Source organism: Rhamphochromis sp. 'chilingali', assembly GCF_963969265.1.
Source record: "Rhamphochromis sp. 'chilingali' genome assembly, chromosome: 19".
NCBI lineage: Eukaryota > Metazoa > Chordata > Actinopteri > Cichliformes > Cichlidae > Rhamphochromis > Rhamphochromis sp. 'chilingali'.
Window position 1 is genome coordinate 32,652,859 of NC_137946.1, and position 15,641 is coordinate 32,668,499.

The 15,641-nt window shown below is 41.7% G+C and overlaps 1 protein-coding gene across 1 annotated transcript; it reads right to left on the reverse strand.

The window, feature by feature from the left end:
* Window positions 1-5,118: 5,118 nt before the first annotated feature.
* Window positions 5,119-14,360, reverse strand: ncf1 (neutrophil cytosolic factor 1). The gene is made up of 11 exons (XM_080867952.1): window positions 14,238-14,360; window positions 13,971-14,051; window positions 13,794-13,869; window positions 11,467-11,635; window positions 11,328-11,386; window positions 10,741-10,863; window positions 9,294-9,401; window positions 9,088-9,205; window positions 8,532-8,630; window positions 7,692-7,858; window positions 5,119-6,283 (listed from the first exon to the last, which is right to left on the reverse strand). The coding sequence occupies exons 1-11, from the start codon at window positions 14,307-14,309 to the stop codon at window positions 6,120-6,122; spliced, it is 1,236 nt and encodes a 411-aa protein (XP_080724078.1). The 5' UTR covers window positions 14,310-14,360; the 3' UTR covers window positions 5,119-6,119.
* Window positions 14,361-15,641: the final 1,281 nt, after the last annotated feature.

Genomic DNA, 15,641 nt, shown 5'->3' on the forward strand with positions numbered 1-15,641 from the left:
TTTTGTAGGTCATAACGTTCCTCTCCCACAGTGCTGGGGTTATAGCTGGACCTCAAGGGTCCAGGCTCCCCAATAAATCACTGTCCCTCTTTAAGCTGAATTCTGCTGATATACAACTGATAACAAAAATATCACCAATAATCACTGAGGAGGACACTGATGAGCCCGGGTGACCATATTTTGATTTCCATAAAGGACACTTGGACCAGTCGTTAAAAACTTTAAAAATACTGTTTGCTTCAAGAAAACGTTAACATATTTAGACGATGCCTTCTCTGTGTGGTTAATGAATTATGAAATAAAAAATGTCTTTATATGCTTTTACAAGTCAACAAGTGCAAAAGAAGAGGACGGTTGGTCACCCTAGCCTGTGCAGACAATTTGCTTCTGCAATCTAAGATAGATATTTTTACACTTTTATTGCTGCTGTTATACAATTTTAGTTATTGATTCGTTGATTTTTGTGAATACCAGAGTGACATAATTGGTTACCCATCCAATACATATGGTGTCCTGCTGACCCTGCTCCTCTGACAGGTGAAAGACGTTTCTAATGTGAAACTGCGTTTTTATTTTGAAGGGAAGTTTTAATCACCTGACTTCCTCTTCTCGCTTTATTAATTCTGAATGACATGTCGTGCCCTTATGCAGCACGCCAGAACACGCAATCTCTCTGCAGGGAACATTAAGATGCACCAAAGATACAACAGCCTGAGAGTATCTTTGCTTTAGTGAATCTTGTGCTGTGCATACTGACATAAATAACTAAAGAATCACTTTTCATTTAAAAAAAAGTTTGTAAATTCATGTAATTAAAGCAATATTATAAAACTGATGTTCCCTGACCGGGAATCGAACCCGGGCCGCGGCGGTGAGAGCGCCGAATCCTAACCACTAGACCACCAGGGACAGATATCAGGCAAGTGTCACCAGGTCGATTCATAGTACAGTACATATACGTTATATGAGATGGTTATGTGCAGTAGCTAATATTAATCAACGAGCAGAAGAACTGTTCATTGTCTGTTATATCGGTACACTGACGGCGACACAAAGCTAACAACCCCCTCACTTTTAACTACTTTAGAGCCCTGCTTTTTAAGCGTCGCTTAGCCGTTAGCCCTTCGCTAGCGGCTTTCGCTAGCTTTACCTTGCAGAACGACAGCGACGCGACACATGACGGCGGCTTTATGTCGCTTTTGTTTCGTGATGCTACAAATGACGGTAGCACATGTCTTTTACTGTGATATAAATTAAAAAAAAAGACTTTAGCATGAATGGTGCTTATTCATATGACCATATACCCACTGCTTGCACACAAGACCTCGTGGCGCAACGGTAGCGCGTCTGACTCCAGATCAGAAGGTTGCGTGTTCAAATCACGTCGGGGTCATCCTGTTTTTTAAATTTCTTTTCCCTTCATAATTTTACATCAAAATTGTTAATTATTTTGGTTTTATCGAACAAACTCAAAGTGAAACAGTCACTAATTATGCGAATACGTAATGATGGCAGTATGTGTGGTGGACTTGTGTGACATGTATATAGTTATACCTATATAACTATATACACTATATATAGATAGAATTGTTGAATTGTTTTGAATTTGCATTGTTTATATTGTCTACTTTATTACTTAATGTTTTCTTTATTTTAACCTTTGTGTACAGCACTTTGTGACTGCCTGTCTACGAAAAGCACTTGATAAATAAACCTTACCTTACCTTATCTGCACTGAACATATATTTTAACTTCCACGTAGAGTCTTAAGGACATGGTTTATTAAGGTGGTACAGTAACAGGGCAGTTAATGTAAGGAGAGAATTTCTCCTGAATAACTCACTCTCCAGATCCGGTAACTAACCTCTCTCAATACACACTCAATGTCTTTCATGCAACACAACCAAAACAGTAACATTACTCACACACACACACACACACACACACACACACACACACACACACACACACACACACACACACACACACACTTTGAACTGAAGTGTTTTAATGTATGAGAATCACAGTGTTAAGCATGTAACCTATGTAGTTATAAGATTGTATATTATAAGATTATGCCACTTTCTGTGTAAGATTTAATAATTAGGATTTATGTGCGATATTTTACCGTGTCATGACCTATTGTGAAAAGCCAAAGCCAAAAGCGTAGCCAGTCCTGACTGGCCTCTGGCCAGGACCTTGGCTGCTACCTGAGCCTGCAGCTGTGTTTGGCTGGAGGACGGGTGGGAAAGTTACGCTGCAGCAGGGGGCGGGGATACTGGTCCCCATATATTAGAGGACCAGAGGCGTCCGTCTCTGTGTTGCTCTGCTGTCTGTGCTTAAGGCTGTACACCTCGGGGGTTTGCTTTGCTTGCTTTCTGCTATGTGTTATCTTGCTATACCTTGTATGTATTTTCTTGCTGTTCATATGATTCGGTGTATTAAACTCTGTTCCAAGAATTCTGGAATTTTTCCAGAGCATCTGTTTGAGTACCTTGATTTTACAGTTTTTGCCCGTTGCTTGAACACCATGAACCCATGCCTAGACTAAAGTAACACAACTTGAAGCTTTTGTTACCATACCTCAAACACATGTACCCCTACCTTAAACAAAAGCGCTGCTTTGCACCCCAGTTCCAATTATGCAACACACCTACTCCTTTATGCAACACACATGGTCCTGCATGCTACACTCTATTTCATACATAAGACACTTCGTTCACAAAATGAAATTTCAGGGTGCCATTCGGAAAACACATGTATCCAAAATACAAAACACATCGGGTAATTGCAACCACTCAAATACACACCTGAAGGCACTTACTTGCAAAACCAAACACCAATTAGCCAACTACAAAAAGCCCTCAGCGTAGCCATTTCAAGAACTTTGCAAGCATGGATGGAGGGAGAGCAAGAGGAGGAGGAAGAGGAGGAGGAGGCCGAAGAGGCCATGCACGGACCCATATTTCTGATGAAATAAGAGCAACTTTGGTGGACCATGTCATCAACCATGGCCTGACTATGAGGGAAGCTGGGCAGAGAGTCCACCCACATCTAAGCCGCTTCACAGTGGCATCTGTAATACGAACATTCCGACTAGAAAACAGGTCTGTCTTCACCTCCATACCTTCTGCTCTACTCAGATGGTTCCATAGCACTGTTCTACAGTATATCACATTACCATATCAAGTGTACGGGGTGCTAATGCTCCTTTTGCAGCCAAAGTGGCTGATTCCTCATATTGAAGTACAGTGTTGTACAGTGGATGACACAGTACATACAGTAAAGTACTGTATGAAAAATAAGCAAACCGATGACAATATGTGGTTGTATTTCTCTAGAATGACTCGAAGACCTTCTGGGGGAGGACGGCAACGCCTGTTCACACAACAGCAGGAACTTGCCATTGTGGACCTAGTGAGGGCAGACAATGCCATCCGTCTCCACCAGCTACGACGGAAAATACTTGCAGACAGGCGAGTGTTCAGCAACATAGACCATGTGAGCATCACCACCATCAGACGCATCTTGGGTAAACACAGCATCACCATGAAGCAGCTCTACAGAGTCCCATTCGAGAGGACCAGTGACAGGGTCAAAGGACTTCGAGCTGAATATGTACGGGTACGTGTAACTGTCCCTTACATTTACAATAGAGTATTGGTGAAGTCCAGTAGCAGCTGAATATGTACCATATCAGTACCACATGGATCTATTCTGAGAGCTACACAGGTACCTGTGTGATGGGGTGAGGGTGCTGTATGTGTAGCACTGTAGTACAGTGACATGTTCCCCTTTTTTTCAGAGAATCTTGGCCATGGATGGAGCTGCACAGCCTCATGAATACATTTTCATTGATGAAGCTGGATTCGACCTGAGCAAAACAAGACGACGGGGTCGTAATGTAATTGGCCAAAGGGCAATTGTGCACGTCCCAGGGCAGCGCGGGGGAAATATCACATTATGTGCCGCCATATGCCTTCGAGGGCTTCTGCACCATCATGCAATACTAGGTCCATACAATAGCCAACACATACTCACATTTCTAGATGCTCTCCATGATATAGTTGTACAGAACAGAGCAGATCAGCCCAGGTTTGTGGTGATATGGGATCATGTCAGTTTCCATCGGGCTGCTCTGGTCCAGGCCTGGTTCTCCAACCACAATCAACTTGAAGTGGTATGCTTGCCCCCTTACTCACCATTTTTAAACCCTATAGAGGAATTTTTTTCGGCTTGGAGATGGCGTGTATATGACCGCCAACCACATGCCCGCATGCCTCTTCTGCAGGCAATGGAACAGGCCTGCGGCGACATTCAGGTGACAGCAATCCATGGATGGTTTCGACATGCAAGAGGATATTTTCCCCGGTGCCTAGCGGGAGAGGACATTGCTTGCGATGTTGATGAGGTCCTGTGGCCAGACCCCAACAGACGGCGGGATCCATGAGCCCACTTATGCACAATTGTCATGGTTTTTTGTGTTTACAGTATAGTGTTTTTTCTATTGCAGTATTATTGTGTTGTTTTTTTTTTTTTTTTGCTTTATCTGAATTCATGGTGCTGCAATGTACAACATTGAGTAGGTCTATTTGCGTTTTTGGTTGTTTGGAAATGTGTCTCCTGTAAATGTGCCTTCTGAATAAACAATGGAAATCAAGGACTGCAGTGTTTTATATAAAGAAGACTAGTGTGTTCCCCCTGATCTGTAAGTGTTTGCATATGACGCAAGTATGTGTCATTTTGTCAACAGAGTTACATTTTGACAAAGGAATGTTAGGTTTTGACAGCAGAGTTTAGGTTTTGGGAGTAGAGTTTCAATTTGGCACAGATGTGAATGGTATATTTCCCAGTGTTGTGTCATGTGTACTTGTGTGTACAGTTTTGGCACAGAGAGCGGAGTTTTGCAAAATGTGTTCAAGCAGTGGGCAAAAACTGTAACTGGATCTAAAAAAGTTGGATCTCCACATCGTTGGTGGGAGAAGATATCAGGACGGCTTTAAAATTTGCAACCACAGATGACTGAATCACCAAAAATTACATAAAGTGTTTCATGTACATAAACCACATGTGCTGTGCAATGGCCTTTATTTTCTAATAAAAGTAAATTACCCAGTGAACACCTCGAACTGTTTTTTATACTTTATAAAGCAATTTACAAAAAAAATAGAGGTATGACAGTCAGAGTCGCGTAACATGTACACTTTAAATAGGACAACAAGCAAATAAAAAGGTGAGGTGATGCTCCACAAATGCAGGTATTTACTTATTCCGAAACCATTTTTTTGTGCTGATATTTGGCATAAATTAAAAATAAGCTTACAAATTACAACAAAACAAAGCATTTTTACCCCCAGATAACTAATAAAAATGTGCCAAAGACACGGTTATTCTTTTATCACCAAAGTTCCAAATTTACATGTTAATGGTGCAGGTGGGTCAGAGTTTCAATACTGCTTATAATCATAATAAAATTTAATGGTGTTATCTTTGAGATTAACATCTACAGCAGACAACCTGCTATTCAGACCTGTTTGTGAGGGGCAGCCAATCAGAAGAAAGCTGGCTTAAAAGAGGAGGAGCTAAAACAGCTTATGTTAGACAGAGGAGTAACTTAGGAGCTGCGCTCAAGCCCAGTGTAAGACAAACAGGCATTATTTTGGACTCGAATCATACAAAGCTGCTCTGGTAGTCCAAAGATATAAAACATGGAGTCTTTAAAAGATAAAGCTCTGAAACAAAATGTACTGCTGCCTAAAGTCAAACCACGTAACTTTACACTTGTCATTTACTCTGACCGTCCATCTGCTAGAAAATATGGATTATTACGCCACTGAAAACAATTCCAGAAAAACACGTTTCGTCCTAAGAAGTGAGGAAATGTTTGAAAGGCTGAATTAAAGACGTGTTCACAAACCAATGAATAACTTACTGACACGTGGCTGCTTTTTGGTCTTTCCATGTGTTTGATGGCAGTTAGAAAATCATAGTACATTTCCAGCCCTTTTATCCACACCTTGTAATATATCTAAAAACTCAAAACATGAAGGTCTTCTAAAACTAGGACTCTTGTTAACAAAACGGCTCTGTAAGGATTGCTCCGTCAAATCTTTTTTGTGCTAGCTTGAGGAGCTGGACGGTGACTTGTGGATGCTGACTTTCTTGCAGGTGTTGTCGGTGCAGCGCTCCAAGATGAGCTCTGGGCTGGGTCGGGGAGGGATGACCGGCGCCTCCTTCTTTAGCTCGCTCTCCGAGCTGGTGCCGGACATCTCGGGAATGTTATCTGTGAGTCAGAAACAGCAACACGAGCAGGTCAGCCCGGGGTTCGAGGAATAACATTAAAGACCAAGTTCACACTAACTGAAACAGAAGTGTCACCAGTTGTTTGGTTTTAATGGTCTGGTTGAGACTCCTGTCCAGAGGTGGCACAACTTTATCAGAGACATTCTGTAGTTAAGTAGAAGTACAGATACTAGTGTTAAAAAATACTCCAGTAACAGCTGAAGTACGTCACTTTGTTTCGCAGCATGTTTCATAATATAACTCGTCTCAAATGTGTTAAAGCAAACAAGCCTGTTTCAAAAATGTAGGGAAGAAAAGTAAGAAGTAGTCGGAAGACAAACTACTCAAGTAAAGTGCAGATACCTGAAAAGTCTACTTAAGTACAGTAACATATGTATTTGTACTTCATTACTTTCCACCTCTGCTCCTGTCAAATATCGTCCTAATTCCGAATTTGTATCACAAGAACTGTTCATTAATGTATTTCCAAGACTCTTAACACGATGTTTAACCACCACAAACATGTACTCAACCTTCGCCCTGAATTCAAGTCTACCTTTAAACCCTAAAACAAGCTTCCAATCCCCAAACAGGCCTTTGAAGGAACCAAAACGCTCTAAGGTTTACTCTGATGGTTCTAATAAAGATAGCTGGACATCTCAGTGGATCGTTGGCCTCCTCCTGGGACTAAAATGTTCCAGTATTATGAAGCAAGTTTGAATCCATATTCAACCTGTCAAAGATTTTTATGCCTTTTGACCTTCCTCATGCAATCGTATGTCTGGGCTTGGTGTTGGTAAAAGGTCTCTCTGTGGCTGAGATCTGTACATGGTTTTTATGAAGTTTTACCCATTTAATTCCCTTCATTCTTATTGGCTGAGGACTGTCTAGTTAGCGCTCTCTGTTGCGCATCTAACTCGGTTGTAACAAACCAACCATTTTGTTGCAAAATGGGATTACGAGGAAGTCAAAAATCCTCTCAGTTTGGCTCTGATGTGTTTTTATACATCAAATTACCTGCAAGTGATGCAAAGGAGCACAGACTGATGTCCTGTTAGAGAAAATTACAAATATGTGGAGATTTCCAGTGTGTGTGAACATTTTTAGTTCGATTTCCATCATGTGGAGCAGATCGCGTACGGTTTCCCACATACATCCCCCTGTATCAGTTTCAGCCATGCCTCAAAAGCTTTCTGTTTGCAGTAGCATATTTGCTTTGACACCTCTAAAATGAACGAACTGAAAAACAATTAATTTAACAAAAACAACAAACAAAAAAACCTTTTAGCATTTTTTCAAAGACTTTAAAAGAGTAGATGTTCAAACATGTGAATACTGCTAAATGTATGTTTTATTTACTTCAGAGATTTTAAGACTTTTTAAGACAGTGGTGGACACGTGGTCATTACCCTGGTTCTTCCTCTCCTTCAGCGGGGACTTTGCTGCATTCCTCTGTGGTTCGCTGAGCCGGCTGCCTTTCTGCTGGAAGTAGCGGCGGCTGTTCCGGCGGTAGGTTTCCTGGCTGAGCCGCTGGCGAGACTTGTTATGAATGCTCTTGGCATTTCTGATGGTCGATCTGAGGGAGATAAAGGACAGGTGGTGGGTTTGTTAAGTGTTTGGAACAGCTGCAAGCTGCAAAAAAGGTGAGGTGATAGACTTTGTTTCTTCTTGGGTGGAAAACAGTTTGCAAAAGTTTAGTATTAAATCTGAGGCTCTTGGAAGATTTCTTCCCCTGTAACTGGTCCTTTGACTCAAAAGGTTCAACATCCCCTGGATTAATGTATCCTGTATTTTAGCATTTATCCAACCTGTATCCATCGCTGAGATCAAATATTTAACCTGAATCCCTCAGTCCTCAGTGTTTTAACCCAACTCATAATGGGCATCTGGGGGTAACTGAAGGTCACATAACCTGCAAATTGTAATTACACAAAATTGGTAATATTATCTGTTTTTATTACATAGCTGCTGATTTCCTGTCAGCTGTGGCAGATTAAAAAGCAGAAAAATGACCCAGACACCCAAAAATAACTCCTGCAGAGCATTTTCTGGAATTTCTAATTCTATGAGCACATAAGCGGACCATAAAGCAACAAGGAGAAATGAAATCACATCCTGAGGGTTTTTTCACAACTCACTTCCCTTTAATCTGATGTTACACAGTAAAATGCCAGTATGAGAATGGAGGAGGCACTGCAGACCTGGCAACAGAAACCAGCTCATTATGTATTTTAAGATGAGGCACAGACCTGCGAGGTGGTGGCTTCTGCCCACCCGGGTTCAATCTCTCTCTCTTTCCGGCCTTCGACAGGAACAAAGAGGGGAAATATCCAGTCTCGTCTCCTTTCCTGTACAAAACAGCCGTTTAAGAGGAAAAAAAGGTTCAATGAACTTTACAAATGTGGAATTAGTCTCAAACAACAGCTTTTCTTTAACTTTATAACCCTACAGTGCAGCATGTCTGAGAAATACACATTAGGCAACCTGCTTTCTGAGTTGAGCTGAGTGTATAAAAATATATTTTTTATAAACTGTCTGTGCAGTCTGTATGGTGTCATACAGAAAGGGGATATCCCTCATATGTTCATCTCAGGTACACAGCTATGGCTGTAGGCTGTCTTTTTAGGAGGACAAGCTCCAGGAGCTGGAGCTGGAAACAAGCAGAGTGGTTCCATGTTAAAAACTGAGACCGGTGTCGAAGTACAAAAACTCTCTGAATCTGTGTTTTTTATGAATGCAGAGTCTGTGAGATCAAGCGTCTGTTAAATGTACTGAAGGGGCTCTGAAGTGAAGGACTCGTCGTACCTTACGACCCACCACCCGTCCAGCAGCTTGTGGATGACCTCGACAGTTTCACCGACCTCCAAAGAAATCTCGTCGTCCTGCTCCGCCTTGTAGGCCTGGATGGTGATGTGCTCGTCTCCTGCAGTGACACACAGCATTTTATATGAACGTGTGCCTAAAAGAAAGAGTGCCACAACCCACGGTGGATTAAAACCAGAGCTTCTTGCCTTCGTAGTTGGGTTCAACGTCCTCGGCCTCGTCCGGTCCATCCAGAGGCTCCAGGTATGACGCGGGAATCCAGCCTCGCTTTGACTCATACTGGCAGAACCACCAACCTGATCACAGCAGGAACATCAAGCGTCACTCAGTAAGGCTTGAAATTCGAGACCAACATAAATTATTCAGCTAAGTGTTTACTGAGGTCAGCGTTAAAGTGAGAAGATGGGTTGTTTTCTATTGGCTTAAAAATAAACCCCCCGGTGGCCATGAGGAAGAATGCACATTCAAGACGCTTCTGCACTGGCTTCACCTTTCAGACCTTCTTTTATATATACGGTGTGTGATACTGTGACTGGAAACACTGCAGATTCTGGACCAAAGTGGCATAATTTAGAAGTAGGAAACAAGAGCTGAAGTAAAAGTCAGAGTGGTAAAGGTGGTATTTAGATGTCTGTGTAGGTTTTCAGTCATCCGGGTCATGCTGAGGAGCTTGGACTTCCTTAAGTTTCCTGAGGATGTTTCGTTGCTCATCCAAGTGACTTCTTGGATGAGCGATGAAACATTTCTCCCACTGAAAACGTTACGTCCAGATAAACAGAATCAACCTTTTGGGATTTACTTACCTGGATGATTCAGCATGCATCAAGACAGATCACATAAAACTCTACTTAAACCAATTCGAGGCGCAATCAGAGCAAAACTTTTGTTTTCCTTCTGCATCTGCAAGCTACTTTGCAACCTCTCCTCCCCCCCAGCTCCTCTTTTTCAGGCAGTGTCACCATAAAACTTGACTAACTGTGCCGTAACACCAACTTCCTGTTTCTCTAGAATTTATCATCACTGAATAGTAAATCAACAACAACAAAAAACATTCAGAGTATTTGTATCTTTTCATTTTCCCTAACATAGGGATTTAAAATCTGTACCTTTATTATAAACTCTGTACTATGCTGTTTTACGTTTTGTCTTTTTTACCTGCAGACATGTTTGATTATTGTTGTTTTTCTTTTTACTGAAATTAAGAAAGAATGTGGGTAACTAATGTATGCGTAATCCCAGTGAGTCAAAAGCTTTCCTCTAATATCAACTCATCGCACTGACTTCTTTATATGGTCGTTTACTGCAGAGACAGCACGACCAGGAAATGATGGACGTGCTGCTCATAAGAAGTGCCCTTTGGTAGGCTTCCTTTTAAAGAAGAATCAGAAGAAACATGCAAAGTTTTGGCAGGCCAGAACTAAAATGTATATAAAAACCAGATGTGTGGTAAAAATCACTAGTCACTCGAGAGGTGGGGCTAGCAAACCAAATAGCAAGTCTTAATTTTCACCTGATGTGGTTTATAGAAAAAACAAAACAAAACAATCACTGGCAAATAAAAATTTCAGGGAAAAGACGAAGGCTCTAAAATTCAGAATAACAAATAAACTCTAAAAGATTCAGTTGTTTTATCACCGTTCTCATTTTTCTCCACGATTTCCACCAGGTCACCGGTGTGCAGAGTGATCTCATACTTGGTCGACTTTTCGAAGTCCGCAATCACTCTGTAGGTGTCCAAGATGATGGGGGCGGAAATCTCTGAGAAGTCAAACACAAGAATCTGTTTTAGTCTCATTAAAAAGACCTGCAACATCTGGATGATGATGTCTTCCAGTTTCTGAACATGTGCCCAGTAACCGTGTGGCCAAAACAAATCACACCCAACTTTTGTTTTTATTAAAACATTTGATCAAAGAGCTCACAGTCTGTTTAGAAACAGAGTTATGAAGGACAATCTTGAGGTGGGATCAGGAAATAGACACGTTGGTCTCTCCAAGTTTCTTTGCAGCCCACCCTTTCCTCAGCTCCTCCCTTTCAGGGTCTCTGATCTAATCAGTGTCACATCTTTTGTCTGCTCTGTCTTGTGCTTTCCTTCACCTTTTAGAAGGACATGGCTGCCATCACACCAAATATAACTGCTGCTTCTGACCATAGTGGTCCTGAATGAATTACAGAATGTAACACGTGAATAATAGAAGGCTGTGAGTGTGAGTGAGTCTTACCGGACGCCACGTCTCGAGCCTGGTCTCTGGACACCAAAAAGGTCTCGGCTCTTTTCAGTCTGAGGAGGAAAGGGTCATTTATACATCGTTCTATGTTTAACTGCCGTAACGTAAACAGAGACATGCGTGATGTACTGACGTGTTTGGGGCAGGCGGGTTTTCATCCTCTGGTCGGACCTTGAAGAAGCTGGAGAGGTGTTTGCAGCGGGAGATGTGAGGCGGCAGGCTGATGACCTTTTGGCAGTACTCAGCCAGGGTGCTCTTCGTGGTTTCTCTTGACTTCTCGCTTTCCCATAACCACCGAGGAGCTGAGGACAGAAACACAGTCTGTGTCTTTGGGGTAATGTTTTCTATAACAACAGGAAACTGTTGTTCAAAGATCCATGTTAGGTCCTCTTTTATGCTCAGTAAATGCTACCAACTTTTCACTGCTAAACTGATGACACTCAATTTTCTGCACCTGCAATAACTGAGGAAGAGCTTCCTGTTTGGATGATCTACAGTCAGTGTAAAAGATGCAGAGCCTGTGGCTGCAAAGAGACATCCAGCCTTGGCCTCAGTCAATGCTTTCTGTAGCAGAGATGTCATCCATCCATCCGTGCAGGGCTACTGAACTATAAAATGTCACCCCCCATGCTGCTTAATGCCGCATTAAGCAGACAGATGGGTTTTTCCACCCATCTGTCTGAATTAGATGGGTGGAAAAACACGAGTGGTTGGATGGATGCTACGAGATGTGCCAAGTTGTCAGCTATCTTTAGGAATCGCCTTCTTAGTGCAAAAATACTATATTATACACTGTTAAAAAAAACATTGTAAAACAACGGTAATATTCCAGCAGCTGGGGCGCCAAAATACGACCGTGAAATAACAGAAAATAACTGTCCCATAAAAATACGGTTATTTCCAGTAATGAAAATAGAATTAGTTGCGCTAATTTGACGTGGGATCTCGCCTTTTTCAAGTGCCGCTAAACATTAAATCAGGAACATGTTAATGTGATTAAACCATGAAACCATCTATAAATAGGAAAAAAACCCATCTTAAAACAACGGTAATGTTCCAGCAGCTGGGGCGCCAAAAATACGACCGTGAAATAACAGAAAATAACTGTCCCATAAAAATACGGTTATTTCCAGTAATGAAAATAGAGTTTGTTGCGCTAATTTGACGTGGGATTCTGCCTTTTCCAAGTGCTTTTAGACATGAAATTAGGAACATTTTTACGCGATCAAACAATGAAATTACCTATAAACAAGGTCACTGAATGTGGAAATATGAATCATAATACGTAAATGTGCAGAAATATACAGTTAACCGTTGGTTTAAGTAATAATTGATTACTCGGAGATCTCGGACTTTTGCGAGATTTTCCTCCCATGTCCCCTGCGGGGCTCCGTAATATTACACTATTGACCTGTGTTATCTTCTTGAATTTTTCATACATTCGACTAAAGAAACGGGAACAGACGATGTGTTTGGAGACAGACTGCTGGTCCCTAAAGAACCTATTTAAAATTGGTTCTTTGCCAAACTGTCCGTTTTGTGGACACACATCAGTGGTTTGTTTGAGTAAGGTGCAGTTTTATGATTTAATGAACTTGACTGAAACTGAGTAAGAAAGCAGCCAATGTTCAAAATGTTGAAAGATCTTCAGAAAACCTGGAGAATGGCTTTAAACTACAAGAAGGTTTGGCTGTTTGGAAGCAAACGAAACATTTGCACTGTAAAAAAAAGACTCCCCTACTTTTGCATCTCAAACATAATATATTTACAAGATATATTTAAATATATTTATACAGATGCAGTTTTGTCTTGTCCTTCACGTCGCAACAGCTGTTTTGTAATGAAAGTTTCCTAAGAGGGGTGTGTAAGGTGGCAGTTCTGTTTTCTTTGAAGAGGAACAGAAAATGACAGTGAAAACGAGGACTCGCATGTTTCTGTTTAAAATGAAAGGATCCAAACTTCCAAAAATCAGACGGGAAATGCCCTAAAATGTCTCTAAAAGTCTGCACGTCTCACAGCTGCTGTCTTTGCACGCTGTGACCAGTCAAAGTAACCTGTGTGTTGTGTCACCAGTGCAACGCGCTGCTCTGACTCGTGTTGCCATATATTCTTGGGAGAATTAATCACAGTTCTCCCACTTCTTCTTTTTCGTAACGTATTTTTTCTCCTGTATTTAAATTTCACTGTAACTGCTGCTCAAGAGCTGCATTTAGACACCGGCTGATTTCAGCTGTGTTGCGTTTGGGGGAAAAGCAGAAGTGAGCCCGGCCGCAAGAGGCTGATAATCACAGGTGCTTCCTGAAAGCGGAGGGGTTTTACACAGAAAAGATACGACTGGAAATTATTCTTTTAATACTACTCCGTGGTTTCATATGATTACCTGCTGAGGTGTTGATTTTGACCTCTGCAGTGTTACATATAAATAACTTACCTACAGTAGGAGAGCTTCCTCTTTCTTACCTGGCAATGAGGGGATGATTCTGTCTCTCTTTTCTATTTGACCGGACTCGATGGGAAACATGTCCTTCAAAGATTTCTGTGATGAAAACAAAATATTTTTGAGCTCTGACGACTGAACTTTATTTTGTCCAAACGTTACTGAGCAGAGCCTTTATTTCGTGGTGCAGATGGACTTACGTGGAAAGTGTGGATTTCAGGATACGTCCTGTAGATGAGCTTCTCTGAGAGGTCGCTCCATTTCACCATCAGCATGTACACCTGCACACATTTAAACGGCATTTAAAGGCACAAACAGAGGAGCTACTTTCACAGTTCATCAGACGTTTAAAGACTCTCGACCCTCAGAATTGAACTCGGTGCTGTTGGTGATCTTAAAAAAGATTCTACACTCGGTTTTTTTTTAGGACTTTTTAGGGCAGCAGAATAAGATGTTTGCAGCCTTACGTAGTGCTGACTCGGGAAGAAGCGCTTCTCGTAGCCCAGCAGCTCCAAGTGCCTGACGTAGATGTTCTCCATGCTGAGAAGCAACACACCAGCGGAGTCCAACTGAGCTGAAAGACAACAGACGCGAAGCTTTTATACTGTGTGTGTGCCACGGCAAGGCTTACTTCCTCTTTGTGAACATTTCAACAATCAGAAAGAAGGAAATTCTGCTGCTTTCACTTCTCAACTGTAATATAATTTTTATGATAATAATTAAGAATAACGCCTGTGTTTGTTATGCTTACAAAACTAAAACAGAGTACAAGTGCTTTCAGATTTACTAACGCTGGATGAATTATTGTAAAAGCTGAAGGAGTCACGCTCCAACCTTTTTTGAAGAAATGCTGAAAGTTTCCCTCGTTTGTTTTTCACAACCTTCCAGAAAGGGAAACACAAACTCCAGCAGCTGATTGTGTGGGCTTTCAGGGGGGCTTTCAGATGAACTTGTGACATGCCAGAGCTCTTGCAACAGGACAGGAGGAACTACCACAAATCCGAAAGAAACACAAACAAACACACATGGGTGAAGTCACGTACTGAGAGGCACGTGGGTCTGCTTTGCCCACGCTTTTCTGTTTACAGTGAGAAGGTAATAAGTGACAGTGAGATAAATTTAGATGAATGAGATCATTTTCAGGCTGTTTCATCAGTAATGGGGGTCATATTTGGAAAAGGCTGATGTCGCTGCTCCATGTGACACATCCTCAGTCACATTGCTGTCGCTCAGATCAGGCAGGACCAACATCTGAGGCTGAATCAGCTACACACGGTATGTTTCTGTGGCTTCGCCTACCCTAACACTGGGGGTCACACAAAGTTGAACCAAGGTGAAAGAGGTGGTTTTGTCAGCATCTGATCAATCAGTTATTGATAAGTGTGCTGGCAGCCGAGCGGGAGATTTCACAGAGGAAGACCAGAATACACTGTGGGAGAATCTGATTATTACCTTTATATAAACATTAAATTAATGTGTTCATTTTTGTTTCTCCCCTCGGTGTGGTTTAATACTCTGAGAATAAAGAATAAATATAAAACGGTGTATAAGAATCTATATTCAACACAGCCCGGCAAATATGTCTGTGAAGGTTCTCAGTCATCCAGGTCATCGTAGTCAAAGGAGCTTGCAAAGAAAAGCGTCTGGACTTCTTTAAGTTGCTTGAAGACGTTTCACCTCTCATCCGAGAAGCTTCTTCAGTTCTAAGGTCAAATGATGCAGATGGACTCAGCAGTCCATCTGCATCTAAAGGATAAAGGACACTCTTTCGAGGATGCCAATGTTCACATTTTGGACGGAGAGGACAGATGGTTTGAAAGAGGAGTTAAAGAAGCATCTATGTCTATCTCCTTTGTCCCACACGCCATCAG